The following is a 16,938-nucleotide window of genomic DNA, read 5'->3' on the forward strand; positions in this document are numbered from 1 at the left end:
TACAATTTCTGTAAGACTTCAATTTTCCTTTTTGGTTCTCTCAGTCCTCAAAAATATGTTTTACTAATTCCCTATGTAAAATTTCTTCAGAAGAAATATCTAGTGTGGTTTCTGTCTGACTGAAACAAGCGAACAATTTAGTTGGTCATCTACATGATGAAAGCAGAATTTAGTCAAAATTACCATTGAAAACCCCCTGAAATTTCCCATAGAGGATGGCATACAGATATTCCACGTTTCAGTAAGCCCACTAGATTCAGCTCGAGAATTGATGTCTGATTCCTCTGCAGAGATGAGTAGTCAGCCTGGCTGTAGTTTGAAATAGGTATTATCTAAAACCTCTAGTCATATTCAGCATGGTAAGATGCTTGTGTTATGAGGGCACCTGAAAGCTGAAAACTATACAGGTTTAGAAGTCCTGTGCAAACTTGGACACATTTCTTCCTCTATGCTTAATTTTTTTTAACCTATAAAATGGACAGACTGGACCAGAGCACTGGCTTTTAAAATCTTTTGTAAATTGTGGTAAGTACATGTAATATAAAATTTTCATCATTTTTTAGTGTACAGCTCAGTAATGTTAAGTACATTTATACTGTTGTGCAACCAGTCTCCAGAACTCGTTTTGTAAAACAGAAACTCTATACCTATTAAACAAGAACTCCTCATTCCTACCTCTCCGCAGCCTCTGGCAACTACCATTTTAACTTTATACATCTATGAATCTGAATATTCCAGGTACTTCACATAAATGGAATCATACAGTATTGATTCTTTTGTAACTGGCTTATGGGCTTCCCTTGTAGCTCAGTCGGTAAAGAATCTGCCTGCAGTGCAGGAGACCCGGGTTCGATCCCTGGGTTGGGAAGATCCCCTGGAGAAGGAAATGGGAACCCACTCCAGTATCCTTGCCTGGAAAATCTCATGGACAGAGGAGCCTGGTGGGCTGCAGTCCATGGGGTCGCAAAGAGTCGGGCACGACTGAGCGACTAACACTTAGAACACTATTTCACTTAGTGTAATGTCTTCAAGGTTCATCCATGTTGTAGAATATGTGTCAGAATTTCCCCCCTTTTTAAGGCTGAATAACTACTCCACTGTGACTTCCCAAGTGGTGCTAGAGGTAAAGAACTCGCCTGCCAATGCAGGAGACCTAAGTAATGGGGGTTCAATCCCTGGATCAGGAAGATCTCCTGGAGGATGCATGGCACCCACTCCAGTGTTCTTGCCTGGAAAATCCCATGCACAGAGGAGCCTGGTGGGCTACAGTCCATAGGGTCACAAAGAATCGAACACGTCTGAAGCCACTTAGCACACACACACGTAATACTCCATTTTATGTATATGCCACATTTAGTTTATCTCTTCATCTGTCCATGGACACTTGGTTGTTTCCACCTTTTGGCCACTGTGAATAATGCTGCTATGAAAGCAGGTGTATAGAGTACTGACTTTTAAATTGTAACTACTTTGTAATAGTAATAGTAATAATAACAGCATTCATTGGACACAAAGTGTGAGCTGGCACTGTCTTAAATGCTTCACACATATTAACTCACTTAATACTCAAACAACTTTACCAGTTGTGTACTTTTATCATCCTTGTTTTCCAGGGGAGAAAACTGAAGACCAGAGAGTTGAGTTATCCTGTCTGAGGTTATAGAGTAGGTATGTGGTAGAATCACAGAGAGAGCCAGGCAGTCTGCCCCAGGGAGGGGCTTTCACTCACACTGCAGGCTGCCTGAGGCATGGGGGTACCCCTGAGTATCTGCCGGAATCATTACAGGGATGGGCCCAAATCCCCCCCAAGTTAGAGCCCCTCCACTTTTATCTACTTTTATTTGAACACCAATTTATATAGCTACAAACAAGTGTGAAAAAAATATCACTGACTAAATGGTAGAGCTCCTTCTATTCTAATATCCTATGTGTCTAGCCTTTTTATTAGTTTAGTTTTTTAAAAAATCGACAGCATGCCACAGCAGAACAGTTCGGTAACCTGGCAACCATGTTTGTTGATAGGAAATACCTGAGCGCTGGGTTCACTGCACTCCAAGGTTTCTGACTCAAATGTCTGTTTCTGAAGCGTCTTATGAAAATCTTTTCGGGATCCAGTCTTTTTAAAGCTGCAAATCTCTGAACTTCCTTGGTTCCTTTCATTGTTGTTATTAAATAAGAGAAGGAGGGAGAGGGAGAGAGAAGGAGGCAAAATCATTAGTCCAAAAATAAAAGTAACGGCTTAAGTGCAGACATGGTTCTGAAAGATCTTGCAAAGAGAGGACCAATTGTAATTCTTCACATCTAATTGTGCACCAGGCCTAACACAAGGCTCTGTTGTAAAGAGATACAAACTTGCCTCCTCGCTGGCTCATTATTAAAGGCAGGAGTGGCCTGAGAAAATGCCACTTCAGAGGTGTGGTCATTTCAGCTGTGGGGCATTTGGCTCCAAGCTGAAGCTGAACTATGACCCCAGTGTAAGAGGCTGGAATAAATCTAGCCAAGTGCAGAAGCAGGGAATAAAGGTCATTTGAAGATAAAAATAGAGGAAAACATTTAATCTTCAAATCAGTGTTCTTAGTAAAGAATAAAAAAGGCAGGACGTGGTTAAGAAAAATAGAATTAAATGACCTATGTACCGAAAATCTTTGCTACCATTCTCAATCGCTATTCCATGCATGTCATTAACGTTGTTTTAATAAGTGTTGCAAATATTATACGATATCACTTATATATGGAATCTAAAATAAAATACAAATGAAGCTATATACAAAACAGAAACAGGTTCAAAGTCACAGAAACACATAGTTACTAAAGGGGAAAGGAATAAATTAGGAGTATGGGATTAACAAACTACTACATATAAAATAGATAAGCAACAAGGATTTACTGTATAGCACAGGAAACTATTTAATATCTTATAATCACCTATAATGAAAAATATTCTGAAACATACATATATAAATTCATATATAACTAAATTACTTTGCTATACATTTGAAGCTAACACACTATTGTAAATCAACTACACTTCAATTTTTTTAAAAATGTGTTGCTATGGAAAGGGTTTAATGTAATGTCTAGCACTGTCTTTGGAGAAACAAGTCAGACTATTACAAAAAAAGGCAACAGATATAAGTTGTCAAATAATAACTATAGAAACCAACATGTGCATTCCCTATTTTTCTGACTCAAAGCCTTCTTGGAAAACATGCTGCAAACTCAACCACTCAAACATGCACCCTTCTTGTTTGATTTCCCGCACTATTAGAAAACCATTGAGGAAGTTGGTAAAGGGACGTAAAACGAGGTTAGGATTTATTACGTAGATCAAACAGAAGACAGACAAAGCAGGAAATGTAAGAGAGCTACTAGCAATAATCCAAATACAGTTGACAACTCTTTGGGAGGGGTGAAATGTTGGGTTATGCACAGGGGCACAGAGCAAGTATTCAATACTAAGTGAAAGGAGTCAGGAAAAAAATAAAAAGATAACTGTATGATTCCATTTACATGACATTCTGGAAAAGGAAAAGCTGTAGAGGCAGAAAAGAGATCAGTGGCTGCCAGAGTCTGGGGGTTAAGACAGTGACCGCAAGAGGCCGGGGGCAATTTAGGGGGGCGGGTACTGGACCGTTCTGTGTCTTGATTGTAATAGTGGTTACACAACTGTATGCATTTGTCAAAACTCACAGAACAGTAATCTAAAAAGCATGAATTACAATTACCTCAAAATCAATGGATAGAAGTTGAGGATTATGCCTGACACTGATTAGGATACTGTTTACACTTAATACTCATTAAACATAAGGTCTGATACTTTGCTATGGTTTATTATATTGCTTTACAGAATGATGGGTTTTGTTGAGCAGGAGTAAATGGATTCAAGTCCTGGCTCCACAGTTTATAAGCTGTATGACCTAGGGCAAATTACTCTATTTTTTTCTGTCTCAACTTTGTTATCAGAATAATAGAAATTAAACTAATACCTACTTCATCAGTTCTATTGCATGCAATAAATACATTCACATATGTAAAATAGAAAATTTCTTGGCTTATGGCAATAATTCAATAAATATCTGCAACTACTTGATGATGTTTATTAAATGGTATTAGAGAACATCATTCAATTGTCCCTGTCAACTGACAAAGAATCTAAACTAGACCAATAAATAAGATATTATAAACAAAGGGAAAAAAGGGTACAACTCAGAGTTGTTGAAGATTTCCTTTAACGTAAAGGTCCATGGTAGATTTTACATGATAGGCACTACAATGCATATATACATGGAATAAAGATAAGATTTGAAAAATCTTAAGAATTGTATTTTAGGGCTGTTCTAGTTCCAATTCAACCAATCCAAAATATTCCTTTCACGTGAAACAAGGTTTTCTGAGGACTTCAGAAAAAGCACTTATATCAGTATGTCAGAGGAATGAACCCAAAACTTGATCTCATGTTTTAAGGCATCACAGGGAAAAAACTACTTTTCTCTGGAGGACCAAACTTAATGAAGCCACTTAGTTTTCTATGAACATGCCTTTGTTATCCATAACCATACAGTCAAACACTGATTTAGTTGCTCTTTTATTCCTCAATTATCTCCTTGCTGATATTACATTTCTCTGTAATATCTAGGGATAGTCTTTTATGTCCTTGCTATCTATGATAATGGCTTTGAATCCCACTTAGGGGCCAGGGGAGTAGAGTAATGGCCATTTGTGTTCCTTCCCACTCTCATAATGCGATAGGACATTTGCCACTCAGGTTCTATAATTGAGACTTTTAAATCAGACAAATAGTGTGTTCATGAAGGATAGGGGAAACTTCTAGATTTTTAATGTATTAGGGAAAGATGAAACTGCACAGAAGCACAAAATTCATGGTTTCCTTTTGAGAGAAATATATTTTCCTACTTGAAATGTTTGTCTGTGTTACTTAGACTGGAATTATGCCTTGAATAATTCCATTCTACTTTTTTACTGTCTATAGCACAAAGTTTACTGTCTCTGCTCTAAAAATCACGCTTTTTCTCTTCATGACTTTTGAAAATGATCATTAAATCTAATGAACAGACAGTGCCATGGTTGCATATTTATCTCATCTTATTTCCATATATTTTGATAATTTTGTATGGATTGCTGTTTACTGCCATCCTTTGGGTAACAGTAAATATTTTAATCATTATTTCCTCTGTAATTTTCTTTAATGAACTAAAGAGAGAATAACTTAAGAATGTGTTTGGTGTCTTGATGGAGAGTGGAGCTCTCAAGTAATTAAACTTGTTTACATGCTATTTATTTTTGGTCTATTATCCATAGTGAAACATTTGATGAGTGTTATGAGCAGCATCATAAAAGCCCTTAGACTTTGTCTTTCATCCTGGGTGATTAAGCTAATTCTGAAGGAAGGTCATGCTCAAGGAGAGCTGGGATATCAAGGAATGGGGTATCATCTGTTTTATTACTCCATATTTTACTCCCAGTGAACTGGTAAACAATTATAATTCAAACACATCAGTGCATATAATTCAGTTACTCCCAAAACACCATAAAAATGTCTCCCTGATCAATAATTGCTTATTATGACATGCATTTCTTATGCTGGCTGTCAAGGTGCTTAGCTATTTGCTTTCTAAAAGTATGGAAAGCAATCCAGGCTCATCAGCCTATACAGTTACAAACAGCAATCTAGCTGTGGAAATCACTGAGCCACTCTTGACCTGTTATGCTCAGATTCCCCATCCTCACAAATCCACTCCCACAAAAGCCCAATTCACAGGCCAGCCCTTGCACCTGCCTTCCCTGACCTAGCCAGAATTAACTGCTTCCTTCTGTGAATTTTCTCATACAAGCTTTCATCATGCTCTATATTACAGTCTAATTACTTGTCTAAATTTTTACCTCCCCTGCTAAATATGTGCTCTTTCTCACTAGACTATGACTTCGCTGAAGACAGAGATTCCTTTGAACTAGGATTCCTGTGTATTCCTCTTTGCATCCTCTTTGATGCCTTATTCTCAGGAGGTATTTTCTAAACCTTTGTTGAACAGGAGAACAAATGAAACTCTAACAAGCAAATGTCATATCATACTCCTCTCACACAAGGGTTTTCAAATCTCTCAGACCCACCATCCTCTTTCTCTATAACAAATATTTAATAACACCATCTTTATAACTCAACATTCTTATTTTTATAAGTCAATAAAAATGTCCCAGCTGTTATTTATTGAGAAATAAAAGAAACATAATACATAAAACAGCATGTGTGTAAATATGCAAATGCTTGGACATGACTGCACCAGAGAATTTAATGAAATAGCTGTTTGTACCTGCAGGAAGAATCGTTGTAAATATAACACTACAAAACCAATACAGACATGCTGTATGGGTGACTCAAACACCACCAAGCAGCATTGCTGGCAGTAATGTGATTTTCTAAAATGGGGGGAAACTCTTGTAGAGCTCTAACCAGCATGAAGCTTAATTTCCCCTATGTTTACATGAAAGCTGTTTCCTTGGAAAATTCAGTTCAAAAGTATTTGTAAGAAGGCATACAGACTTGGCTCAGATATTTACAGACTGGATTTTCATGGCCCTGAATGTCCAGAAGGACATGTGATCGTTGTGTTGGATGCTGAATTTGGGACAATTCTTCACTGTGTGTGATGCTCAGTGCATTTCAGGGTGTGAAATGCAGTAGTCCACCCCAGTCATTGAGATGATAAAAAACAGAAACCTTAACTACCTTCATTGACAGCCATTGCTACTAAGACATCAGAAAACGGGAATTTACAATTCCAATTTAAATCATAAGTTTTCGCAACACGCCTGGGAAAGGAAATCCACAAAGACTTCCTGTAAGAGGTGAAATGGAACAAGTTTAACCAGGAAAACAGCTGCATGCAGGTGTTTAATTGTTTGGGGGAGAATTCTAGTAGTGGAATCCTAAAGTGAATGCTTTTCCGAGTTCTACTTTTGGTTTAGGTAAGAAAGTAAATGTTCCATATAGAAATAACATGGTTTAGCAGAAATAGGGATGTTAGGAGATTTTAAATTCAACATATCCACAAATTAAGGGTATTTAGATCTATGGTACATACACTGGTATTGCAGCTAATGGTATTATCATTGATGCTAATATAGCTATCATTTCTTGGACTCGGGATTGTCTTAGTTGAGATTCCTTAGAAACTGAGCCTGAGACAGGGACTCAAGTGCACGTGATTGTTGAAGAGTGTGCACTTTCGGAAAAGAAAAGCTTGTAAGAGAGATGGGGAAGCAGAAGGAGTCAACTAAGGAAGCAGGCTCAGATAAATTCCTGGCATTATACACAAGGTACTCTGGAATGTTCACATTGCAAAGTTGTCCTACTATCCCACTTTGAAGCAAGAAATGGGACTATGATACCCCTTGTACCAGTGCTGTTGTGCCAGTCAGGCACTGCTTATCACCAACCAACCCAAAGTGGCAGGTTAGGGGGCTGAGAGGCAGAGTGAATCGCTCAAATGTCTTTGGGCACAACAGCTCCTATATACTCAAAGCAGCTGCAAAATAAATGCATGGGATGGCAAAAGGGATGTACTAATAGTCTTTATTACAACGCAAGGCACCTAACATATATTATTTTCCTTTTATTTTGAAATAATTTTGAATTTATAGAAAAATTGAAAATATAGTACAAAAGCCTTTTCCCTCTCACAAACCATTTGAGAGTAAGTAGTTGACCTAATTCTCCATTACCTCTGAATACTTTAGTGTGTCATTTCTACAAACAGGGGCTTCCCAGGTGGCACTGATGATAAAGAGTCCGCTGACCAATACAGGAGATGCAGGAGACTCAAGAGACTTAGGGTTCGATCCCTGGGTTGGGAAGATCCCCCTAGAGGATCCAGTATCCAACCCACTCCAGTATTCTTGCTAACTTGCCATAGCAAGAATAGGTATTCTTGCCACCTTGCCATGGTAAGAATAGGTATTCTTGACTGGAAAATTCCATGGACAGAGAAGCCTGGCAGACTACAGTCCATGGGGCTGGAAAGAGTCAGAAACTGAGTATATGCTATAAACAAGGACATTATCCATCATAATTAGTATGCAACCATCACATTCAGATAGCATATTTAAAAGCAGAGACATTACTTTGCCAACAAAGGTCCGTCTAATCAAGGCTATGGTTTTTCCAGTGGTCATGTATGGATGTGAGAGTTGGACGGTGAAGAAAGCTGAGTGCCGCAGAATTGATGCTTTTGAACTGTAGTGTTGGAGAAGACTCTTGAGAGTCCCTTGGACTACAAGGAGATCCAATCAATCCATCCTAAAGGAGATCAGTCCTGGGTGTTCATTGGAAGGACTGATGTTGAAGCTGAAACTCCAATACTTTGGCCATCTCATGCGAAGAGTTGACGCATTGGAAAAGACCCTAATGCTGGGAAGGATTGGGGGCAGGAGGAGAAGGGGGACGACAGAGGATGAGATGGTTGGATGGCATCACTGACTCGATGGACATGGGTTTGGGTAGACTCCGGGAGTTGGTGATGGACAGGGAGGCCTGGAGTGCTGTGATTCATGGGGTCGCAAAGAGTCAGACACGACTGAGCGACTGAACTGAACTGAACTGTGGAACATCACAGTATCCATTCTAGTTTTCTTGCTTTCCATATTTTTAACTCACTTCTCAGGCAGTGAAAAATCTGACACCTACTGTCCCTAATATGTATCAATCCCCTTATATGTAACCATTGCCAACATCACCCCCTCCCCCACCCAGTTGCCTCCCTAAAATTCTGACTCTGACACCCTGCACCAGGGTTGTCCCTGTGATGTAATATCCTCTTCAGGCTATGCTGACGCTTAGTGCCAGGCTACACTCCCGCCCAACAAGGACATCCTTGACCGGACTCTGACCCCTCATGGTAGGCTTCTCCTCCACGTGTGTGCTCCCCTCATTCTACTCAGAATGTCTGCTCTGTTACCACATGCCAGGCCGCCCCAGGCTCACATACCCTCCTCATACCATGTAGGTTCTGATTCTCGGTGCCCAACAAGCCTACTAAACGTGTGCCCTCCTCACCCTGTTTGGCCTTCAGCTCCTTATTCCGGCCCTCCTCAGCTCATCTGGCCTGCCTCATCTTTGTCCTGAGGCAGGGATGGCTAATTTGTTCTGATGGTTTTCACACCAAATTGTACAACAAAGGAGAGGAAAGAAAGAGAAAAGGGCATAGGAAGGGAAAGAGGAAAAAGAAGAAAAGGAACACGCATTGTTTTCCAATCCTTACACAGGCCTTCAAAGTGAGCAACATTTCCCCCTACCGTTTCACACTTGAGGAAACTGTGGCTCAGAGAGATTAAGTCACTTGCCCAGGGTCTTATAGCCATTACATAAGGAGCCAGCATCTGGACCCAAGTCCCAGACTCTATGGTCCAGATTCTGTGTACTCCACCACAGTGTCCCTAAAGAGAACGCTCTCAAAACATGTTTGGTCTTTGGATCGTCCCCAGATGTGTAACAGTAGTATTTGAAAAAAAGGAATGCAGTTCTCTGGAGAAGGAATAGATTGTATTCCTTTCATGAGACTGAGTCTTTCTACCACTTGGCTACTTCTCCGTCTCTTTCTTGTCTGCAAATAGGTTCAACAGGAACATGACTTTCTTTGGCTCAGATGACCAGGTAGGGTAATGAGGCTGGCACTCTGGTAGCTGGAGGCACTCAGCCATCAGTCTCACTACCTACTTCATGGTGGTTTCTGCCTTCTATGGCTGGCACTTCTGAAATGAGTCATCTTTACTTGCTTGCCAACCCTTGGCCTCTCCTCTCCAGCCAGCTTTACTCTTGCTGCCACCAGGCAGCTCTGCAACCTTCTGAGACGTTAAAATGGGGAAGTAGATGCTAAATCTGGAATGAGGAAGGGGAGCACAGTTTGCTCTGGTTTCAAATCCACAGCCATGGAATACATCTAGTCTTCATGCTTTCATCCCCAAACCCTGAGGGTTGGCACAGATACAGGGTTAGAGTAGAAATGTTGTGAAATGAATTTTTAACACTATTCTGTACCTCATCTTTTTTTAAAAAAAAATGCCCATTTTTTATGTCTTTGGAGATCCACGTAAAGGACTTCAGAAAACATTCTAACAAAACCAAAGAGAGAAAAGAAAGCATCCACTTACATAAAACAGCAAAAGAACAATAGCCAAATAGCAAAAGAACAATGAGACAAAAAGTCTCATTTCTCCTAGATTTAAGTTTCTTTTGAGGATAAAATCTGAATCGAATTTCTTCAGGTATAGTGTATAAACTCTTTACCTTTAAATCACAAAGATATAACTCTTTACCTTTAAATCTGGGGGAAATGTCCTAGAATTCACCTCATGTCTATTCCCATACCTGATGGATAAACAGAGGCATAGAGAGAGGTGACGTGAGGCAGGTGGAGGGCAGGCACATGGCTGTGATTATGTGTGTGCTGGGGAGGGGATTTGTGGGGGTTCACCCACAAGTAAACATTTTTGGAAATAAGTTGTGTATTTTATGAAACAATAAAGAAAGTTAAAGCAGATATAGTTCTGGTCTCCAAGGCTACCACACATAAGGTCTTAAACTGGGTTGTTTCCTGATTTTTATTTCTGTGGCCCATGCAAGTTTCCCTATGAAGAAGCACGTGACACCGAATCTCTGACATCAATATCCTCTAAGGTGCACATGTCCCTAAGAGAGACAAAGGGCATGTGTGAAATATGAATTTAAATTCACTGTTTTATTTCTGCCTTAGAACAAATTAATGTTAGTTAACTCCTTTTGGAATTTTTCCCCTTAAAATTTGATTTCTCAGGAAAAACATTCACTAATTCAGTGTGCTGTCATTTAGGGCAGTGTAATCTTAGGAAGCAACTTAGTACTTGCCTGTATTTTCCACTATTTGAGTTGGGTGGTTTTGTGCCAGAAGTTAGATCATATGAAGCTTTTTATTTGAATCACGAGGGACAGTCCCCTAAGGATTTCATACACTAGAAAAGCCTACCCAACCAGCTTACCCATACATGTTGCTGAATCTATTTATATTGGTGAGAATAACTTTGAAAAAGCTAGCAAGTTTATGAAATCCCATATGAGGCTCTCTCTCAAAAATCTGTTAAAAAAGTAGAAAATAAATATTATAAAATGGAGCTTGGTCACACCACACATTAATCTACTCTGTTTTTACCACTACCATTTGCATACTCAGAGCAAACTGGAACCAAAATCATTTTCATAAATTTTTCAAAGAGTCATTTCTTATGAAATATTGTTTGAAAAGGTCTCCACAAACCTTCCTACACTGTTGGGGGGGGCACTGTGAAAAACAGTATAGAGGCCTACTTAAAAACTAATAATAGAACTACCATATGATCCAGCAATCCCACTCCTGGGCATATATTTGGAGAAAACTCTAATTTGAAAAGATACGTACACTCTATATTCACTGCAACACTATTTACAATAGCTAAGATATGCTTGTTCCTTTGAAGAAAAGCTATGACCAACCTAGACAGCATACTAAAAAGCAAAGACATTACTTTGCCAAAAAGGTCCGTCTAGTCAAAGCTATGTTTTTTCCAGTAGTCATATATGGATGTGAGAGTTGGACTATAAAGCAAGCTGAGCATTGAAGAATTGATGCTTTTGAACTGTGGTGTTGGAGAAGATTCTTGAGAGTCACTTGGACTGCAAGGAGATCCAACTAGTCCATCCTAAAGGATATCAGTCTGGAATATTCATTGGAAGGACTGATGTTGAAGCTGAAACTCCAATACTTGGTCACCTGATGCGAAGAACTGACTCCTTTGAAAAAACCCTGATGCTGGGAAAGATTGAAGGTGGGAGGAGAAGGGGACGACAGAGGATGAGATGGTTGGATGGCATCACCGACTCAATAGACATGAGTTTGAGTAAACTCTGGATGTTGGTTATGGACAGGGAGGCCTGGCGTGCTGCAGTCCATGGGGTCACAAAGACCCCTCAGTTGGACATGACTGAGCGACTGAACCAAACTGAACTGACATTCTTTGCAGTCAAAGATGGAGAAGCTCTATACTGTCAGCAAAAACAAGTCTGAGACCTGACTGTGGCTCAGAAAATGAACTACTTATTGCAAAATTCAGACTTAAGTTGAAGAAAGTAGGGAAAACCACTAGACCATTCAGGTATGACCTAAATTAGATCCCTTACGATTATACAGTGAAAGTGACAAATAGATTCAAGGGATTAGATCTGATAGACAGAGTGCCTGAAGAACTATGGACAGAGGTTTGTGACATTGTACAGGAGGCAGTGATCAAGACCATCCCCAAGAAAAAGAAAGGCAAAATGGCTGTCTGAGGAGGCCTTACAAATAGCTATGAAAAGAAGAGAAGTAAAAGGCAAAGGAGAAAAGGGTGCATGGTAGATGTATATTTAACTGGCATTTTAGGATGAGTAAGAGAAGAAAACTCCATGATAGAAAACAATATTATTAAAGTAAGTATAATAGCTTCCAGTATTCTTGCCTGGAGAATCCTGTGGACAGTGGAGCCTGGTGGGCTGCTGTCCATGGGGTCGCACAGAGTCGGACATGACTGAAGCGACTTAGCATGCATGCATGCATTAGAGAAGGCAATGGCAACCCACTCCAGTGTTCTTGCCTGGAGAATCCCAGGGACGGAGGAGCCTGTGGGCTGCTATCTACGGGGTCGCACAGAGTCAGACACGACTGAAGCGACTTAGCAGCAGCAGCAGCAGCAATAGCTTCCAGTTTAAAAACAATAACTAGGATAAGATTAGAGGAATTTAAATTTTAGTTTAATCAATAATATCCAGCATTGGCAAGCATATGGAGGGAAATGGCAGTTTCATGTCCAGCTGGTAATGGAGTAAATTAACACAACTTTTCTGGAGAAGAATTTGGAAGTATTTACTAGACTATATGGTTCCACGTCTACCATCAGAAATATTCACACATGTGTAGAGGCAAATGTGAATGGATTTTCATTATGGTATCATTTATATCATGAAAAATGGAGACAACTGCAGTGTCTAACAACAGAAAAGAAGTCAGTAATTTATGGTATATTCCTTCGCACCTGGAATGCCAGGCAGCATTTTAAAAGAAAGGGATAGATAGGTCTTTGATATGGGAAGATGCCAAAGACACTATTGAAAACAATTATGCATGTATGTAAAATATGTATGTGTGTGTATATTTGGCATATATAAATATTTATATAAAATACAAGTATTCATATGTGTTTGTGAGGGGATGAAAGAGGATCTGGAAGGCTACTCAGTGATCTCTATGCAGTTTAGAGTCGGTAGAAAAAAAACAAAAAACTCTGCAAAACATAGAGAACAGAGTGGTGGAGGGTTAGGGGCAAAGTTCAGTTCAGTTCAGTTCAGTCGCTCAGTCGTGTCCGACTCTCTGCGACCCCATGAATTGCAGCACGCCAGGCCTCTCTGTCCATCACCAACTCCCGGAGTCTACCCAAGCCCATGTTCATCGAGTCGGTGATGCCATCCAACCATCTCATCCTCTGTCGTCCCCTTCTCCTCCCGCCCCCAATCCTACCCAGCATTAGGGTCTTTTCCAATGAGTCAACCCTTCGCATGAGGTGGCCAAAGTATTGGAGCTTCAGCTTCAACATCAGACCTTCCAATGAACACCCAGGATTGATCTCTTTTAGGATGGATTGATTGGATCTCCTTGTAGTCCAAGGGACTCTCAAGAGTCTTCTCCAACACCACAGTTCAAAAGCATCAATTCTGCGGCGCTCAGCTTTCTTCACCGTCCAACTCTCACATCCATACATGACCACTGGAAAAACCATAGCCTTGACTAAACGGACTTTTGTTGGCAAAGTGATGTCTCTGCTTTTAAACATGCTATCTAGGTTGGCCATAACCTTCCTTCCAAGGAGTAAGCGTCTTTTAATTTCATGGCTGCAGTCACCATCAGCAGTGATTCTGGAGCCCAAACAAGTAAAGTCTGACACTGTTTCCACTGTTTCTCCATCTATTTCCCATGGAGTGATGGGACCAGATGCCATGATCTTAGTTTTCTGAACGTTGAGCTTTAAGCCAACTTTTTCACTCTCCTCCTTCACCTTCATCAAGAGGCTCTTTAGTTCTTCTTCACTTTCTGCCATAAGCGTGGTGTCATCCGCATATCTGAGGTTATTGATATTTCTCCCGGCAATGTTGATTCCAGCTTGTGTTTCTTCCAGCCCAGCATTTCTCATGATGTACTCTGCATAGAAGTTAAATAAGCAGGGTGACAATATACAGCCTTGACGTACTCCTTTTCCTATTTGGAACCAGTCTGTTGTTCCATGTCCAGTTCTAACTGTTGCTTCCTGACCTGCATACAGGTTTCTCAAGAGACAGGTCAGATGGTCTGGTATTCCCATCTCTTTCAGAATTTTCCACAGTTGATTGTGATCCACACAGTCAAAGGCTTTGGCATAGTCAATAAAGCAGAAATAGATGTTTTTCTGGAACTCTCTTGCTTTTTCGATGATCCAGCGGATATTGGCAATTTAATCTCTGGTTCCTCTGCCTTTTCTAAAACCAGCTTGAACATCTGGAAGTTCACGGTTCACGTATTGCTGAAGCCTGGCTTGGAGAATTTTGAGCATTACTTTACTAGCATGTGAGATGAGTGCAATTGTGCGGTAGTTTGAGCATTCTTTGGCATTGCCTTTCTTTGGGATTGGAATGAAAACTGACCTTTTCCAGTCCTGTGGCCACTGCTGAGTTTTCCAAATTTGCTGGCATATCGAGTGCAGCACTTTCACAGCATCAACTTTGAGGATTTGAAATAGCTCAACTGGAATTCCATCACCTCCACTAGCTTTGTTCGTAGTGATGCTTTCTAAGGCCCACTTGACTTCACATTCCAGGATGTCTGGCTCTAGGTGAGTGATCACACCATCGTGATTATCTGGGTCGTGAAGATCTTTTTTGTACAGTTCTTCTGTGTATTCTTGCCACCTCTTCTTAATATCTTCTGCTTCTGTTAGGTCCATACCATTTCTGTCCTTTATCGAGCCTATCTTTGCATGAAATGTTCCTTTGGTATCTCTAATTTTCTTGAAGAGGTCTCTAGTCTTTCCCAATCTGTTGTTTTCCTCTATTTGTTTGCACTGATCGCTGAGGAAGGCTTTCTTATCTCTCCTTGCTATTTTTTGGAACTCTGCATTCAGATGAGAATATCTTTCCTTTTCGCTTCTCTTCTCTTCCCAGCTATCTGTAAGGCCTCCTCAGACGGCCATTTTGCTTTTTTGCATTTCTTTTCCATGGGGATTTTCCTGATCCCTGTCTCCTGTACAATGTCACGAACCTCTGTCAATAGTCCATCAGGCACTCTGTCTATCAGGTCTAGTCCCTTAAATCTATTTGTCACTTCCACTGTATACTCATAAGGGATCTGATCTAGGTTATACCTGAATGGTCTAGTGGTTTTCCCTATTTTCTTCAATTTAAGTCTGAATTTGGCAATAAGCAGTTCATGATCTGAGCCACAGTCTGCTCCTGGTCTTGTTTTTGCTGACTGTATAGAGCTTCTCCATCTTTGGCTGCAAAGAATATAATCAATCTGATTTCGGTGTTGACCATCTGGTGATGTCCACGTGTAGAGTCTTCTCTTGTGTTGTTGGAATAAGGTGTTTGCTATTACCAGTGCGTTCTCGTGGCAAAACTCTATTAGCCTTTGCCCTGCTTCATTCTGTACTCCAAGGCCAAACTTGCCTGTTACACCAAAAGGGGCAAAAGGAGGATGAAATGGGTAAAGGTGATCAACCATATAGTGATGGATAGAAAGCAAATTTTTTGGTAGTGAGCATACTGTAGTATACATAGAAATAGAAATATAACATTGTAGATGTAAAACATATAATGTTATAAACTAATGTTACTTCAATAAAAAATAAATCTGAGAAAAAGTTTTAAAAAGAAGAGTGAGTTGAAGAGGACGGGGAGCAAGTGATTAGTGAGGCAAGAGACTAGTTTTTCACTTAGTACACTCCTTATTGCTTGATTTCTTTCAAAACAGGCACACTATTTGACACATAAAATTACAAATTCAAATGGAAGCTCATTAATCACCAATTAACAACTGGTCAGCAACCATTATTGTGACTTCCTCCAACTTCCCAGCCTATGAAGACACAGAAAAATGGAAACTCACCAAAACAGAAAACTTAATGCCTAAGTGTAGACAGAATTTCTGTGGATCCAGTGAAGCTAGAAGGAGAAGGAGGTACCATACTTTGTCTCCCCAAAGGGGAACATAGAGGATAGCATTTTGTACTTTCCTTCTTGCCAGTCCGTAAACAGTCAATGTCTATAATAATAGTCAGAAATCTAAATTCTCCTTCATTGTAGCGGATTATCTATGAAGCCACTCACAGGTTCCACCTGGTTTTACTGACATGAACCATCACCAGAATCACCGCCTTCCTTGCCTTTCTCTTCCTACCATCAATCTGCAACCATATAGAAACAACTCACAGAAAACATCCAGCCTAAAACATATGTAGAGTTGGGAGATGAAGGGCATCTGGCAATAATGTACTGGATGCTTCTTGCAAATAAAGTATTATGGATACACATGAGGGCCGAATGATCCTGGGAGGGGTGTGTGCTAGGAATTATAGCCTTTATGTTAGAGTATCAGATTTAGCATACCAAAGGGTCAAATAGGAGAAAAGGATGATTCCTCAGTAAAACACTAGTCAAAGCTTTCCAGAAACTGACACTGAGTTTCAAAGTTGCACACTTCTACCTGTCCATTTGCTAATTTCTGGGAAACAAACTGGTCCACTACCCAAATGTGAAGATAACAGGGCCAATGGCAAGTCTCATCTTCTATATGTTGCCCAACATAATGTTAAAACAGACATTGTTTTGTGAAAACAAAAAGATACAAAACTAGA

General features: G+C 40.1%; 1 protein-coding gene across 2 annotated transcripts in view; it reads right to left on the minus strand.

Annotated features, from left to right (window-relative positions):
• DOCK8 (dedicator of cytokinesis 8) overlaps nt 1-16,938 on the minus strand; it is a 173,383-nt gene that overhangs the window by 133,080 nt on the left and 23,365 nt on the right. For both annotated transcript variants that reach the window (XM_081502767.1, XM_081502760.1), the window contains exon 5: nt 2,030-2,153. In XM_081502767.1, the coding sequence (XP_081358893.1) occupies nt 2,030-2,153 (124 nt within the window). The remainder of the gene's footprint in view (nt 1-2,029; nt 2,154-16,938) is intronic.

This window comes from Giraffa tippelskirchi, chromosome 1 (genome assembly GCF_054371585.1).
Source record: "Giraffa tippelskirchi isolate mGirTip1 chromosome 1, T2T-mGirTip1v1.2.pri, whole genome shotgun sequence".
In the NCBI taxonomy this organism is placed as follows: domain Eukaryota; kingdom Metazoa; phylum Chordata; class Mammalia; order Artiodactyla; family Giraffidae; genus Giraffa; species Giraffa tippelskirchi.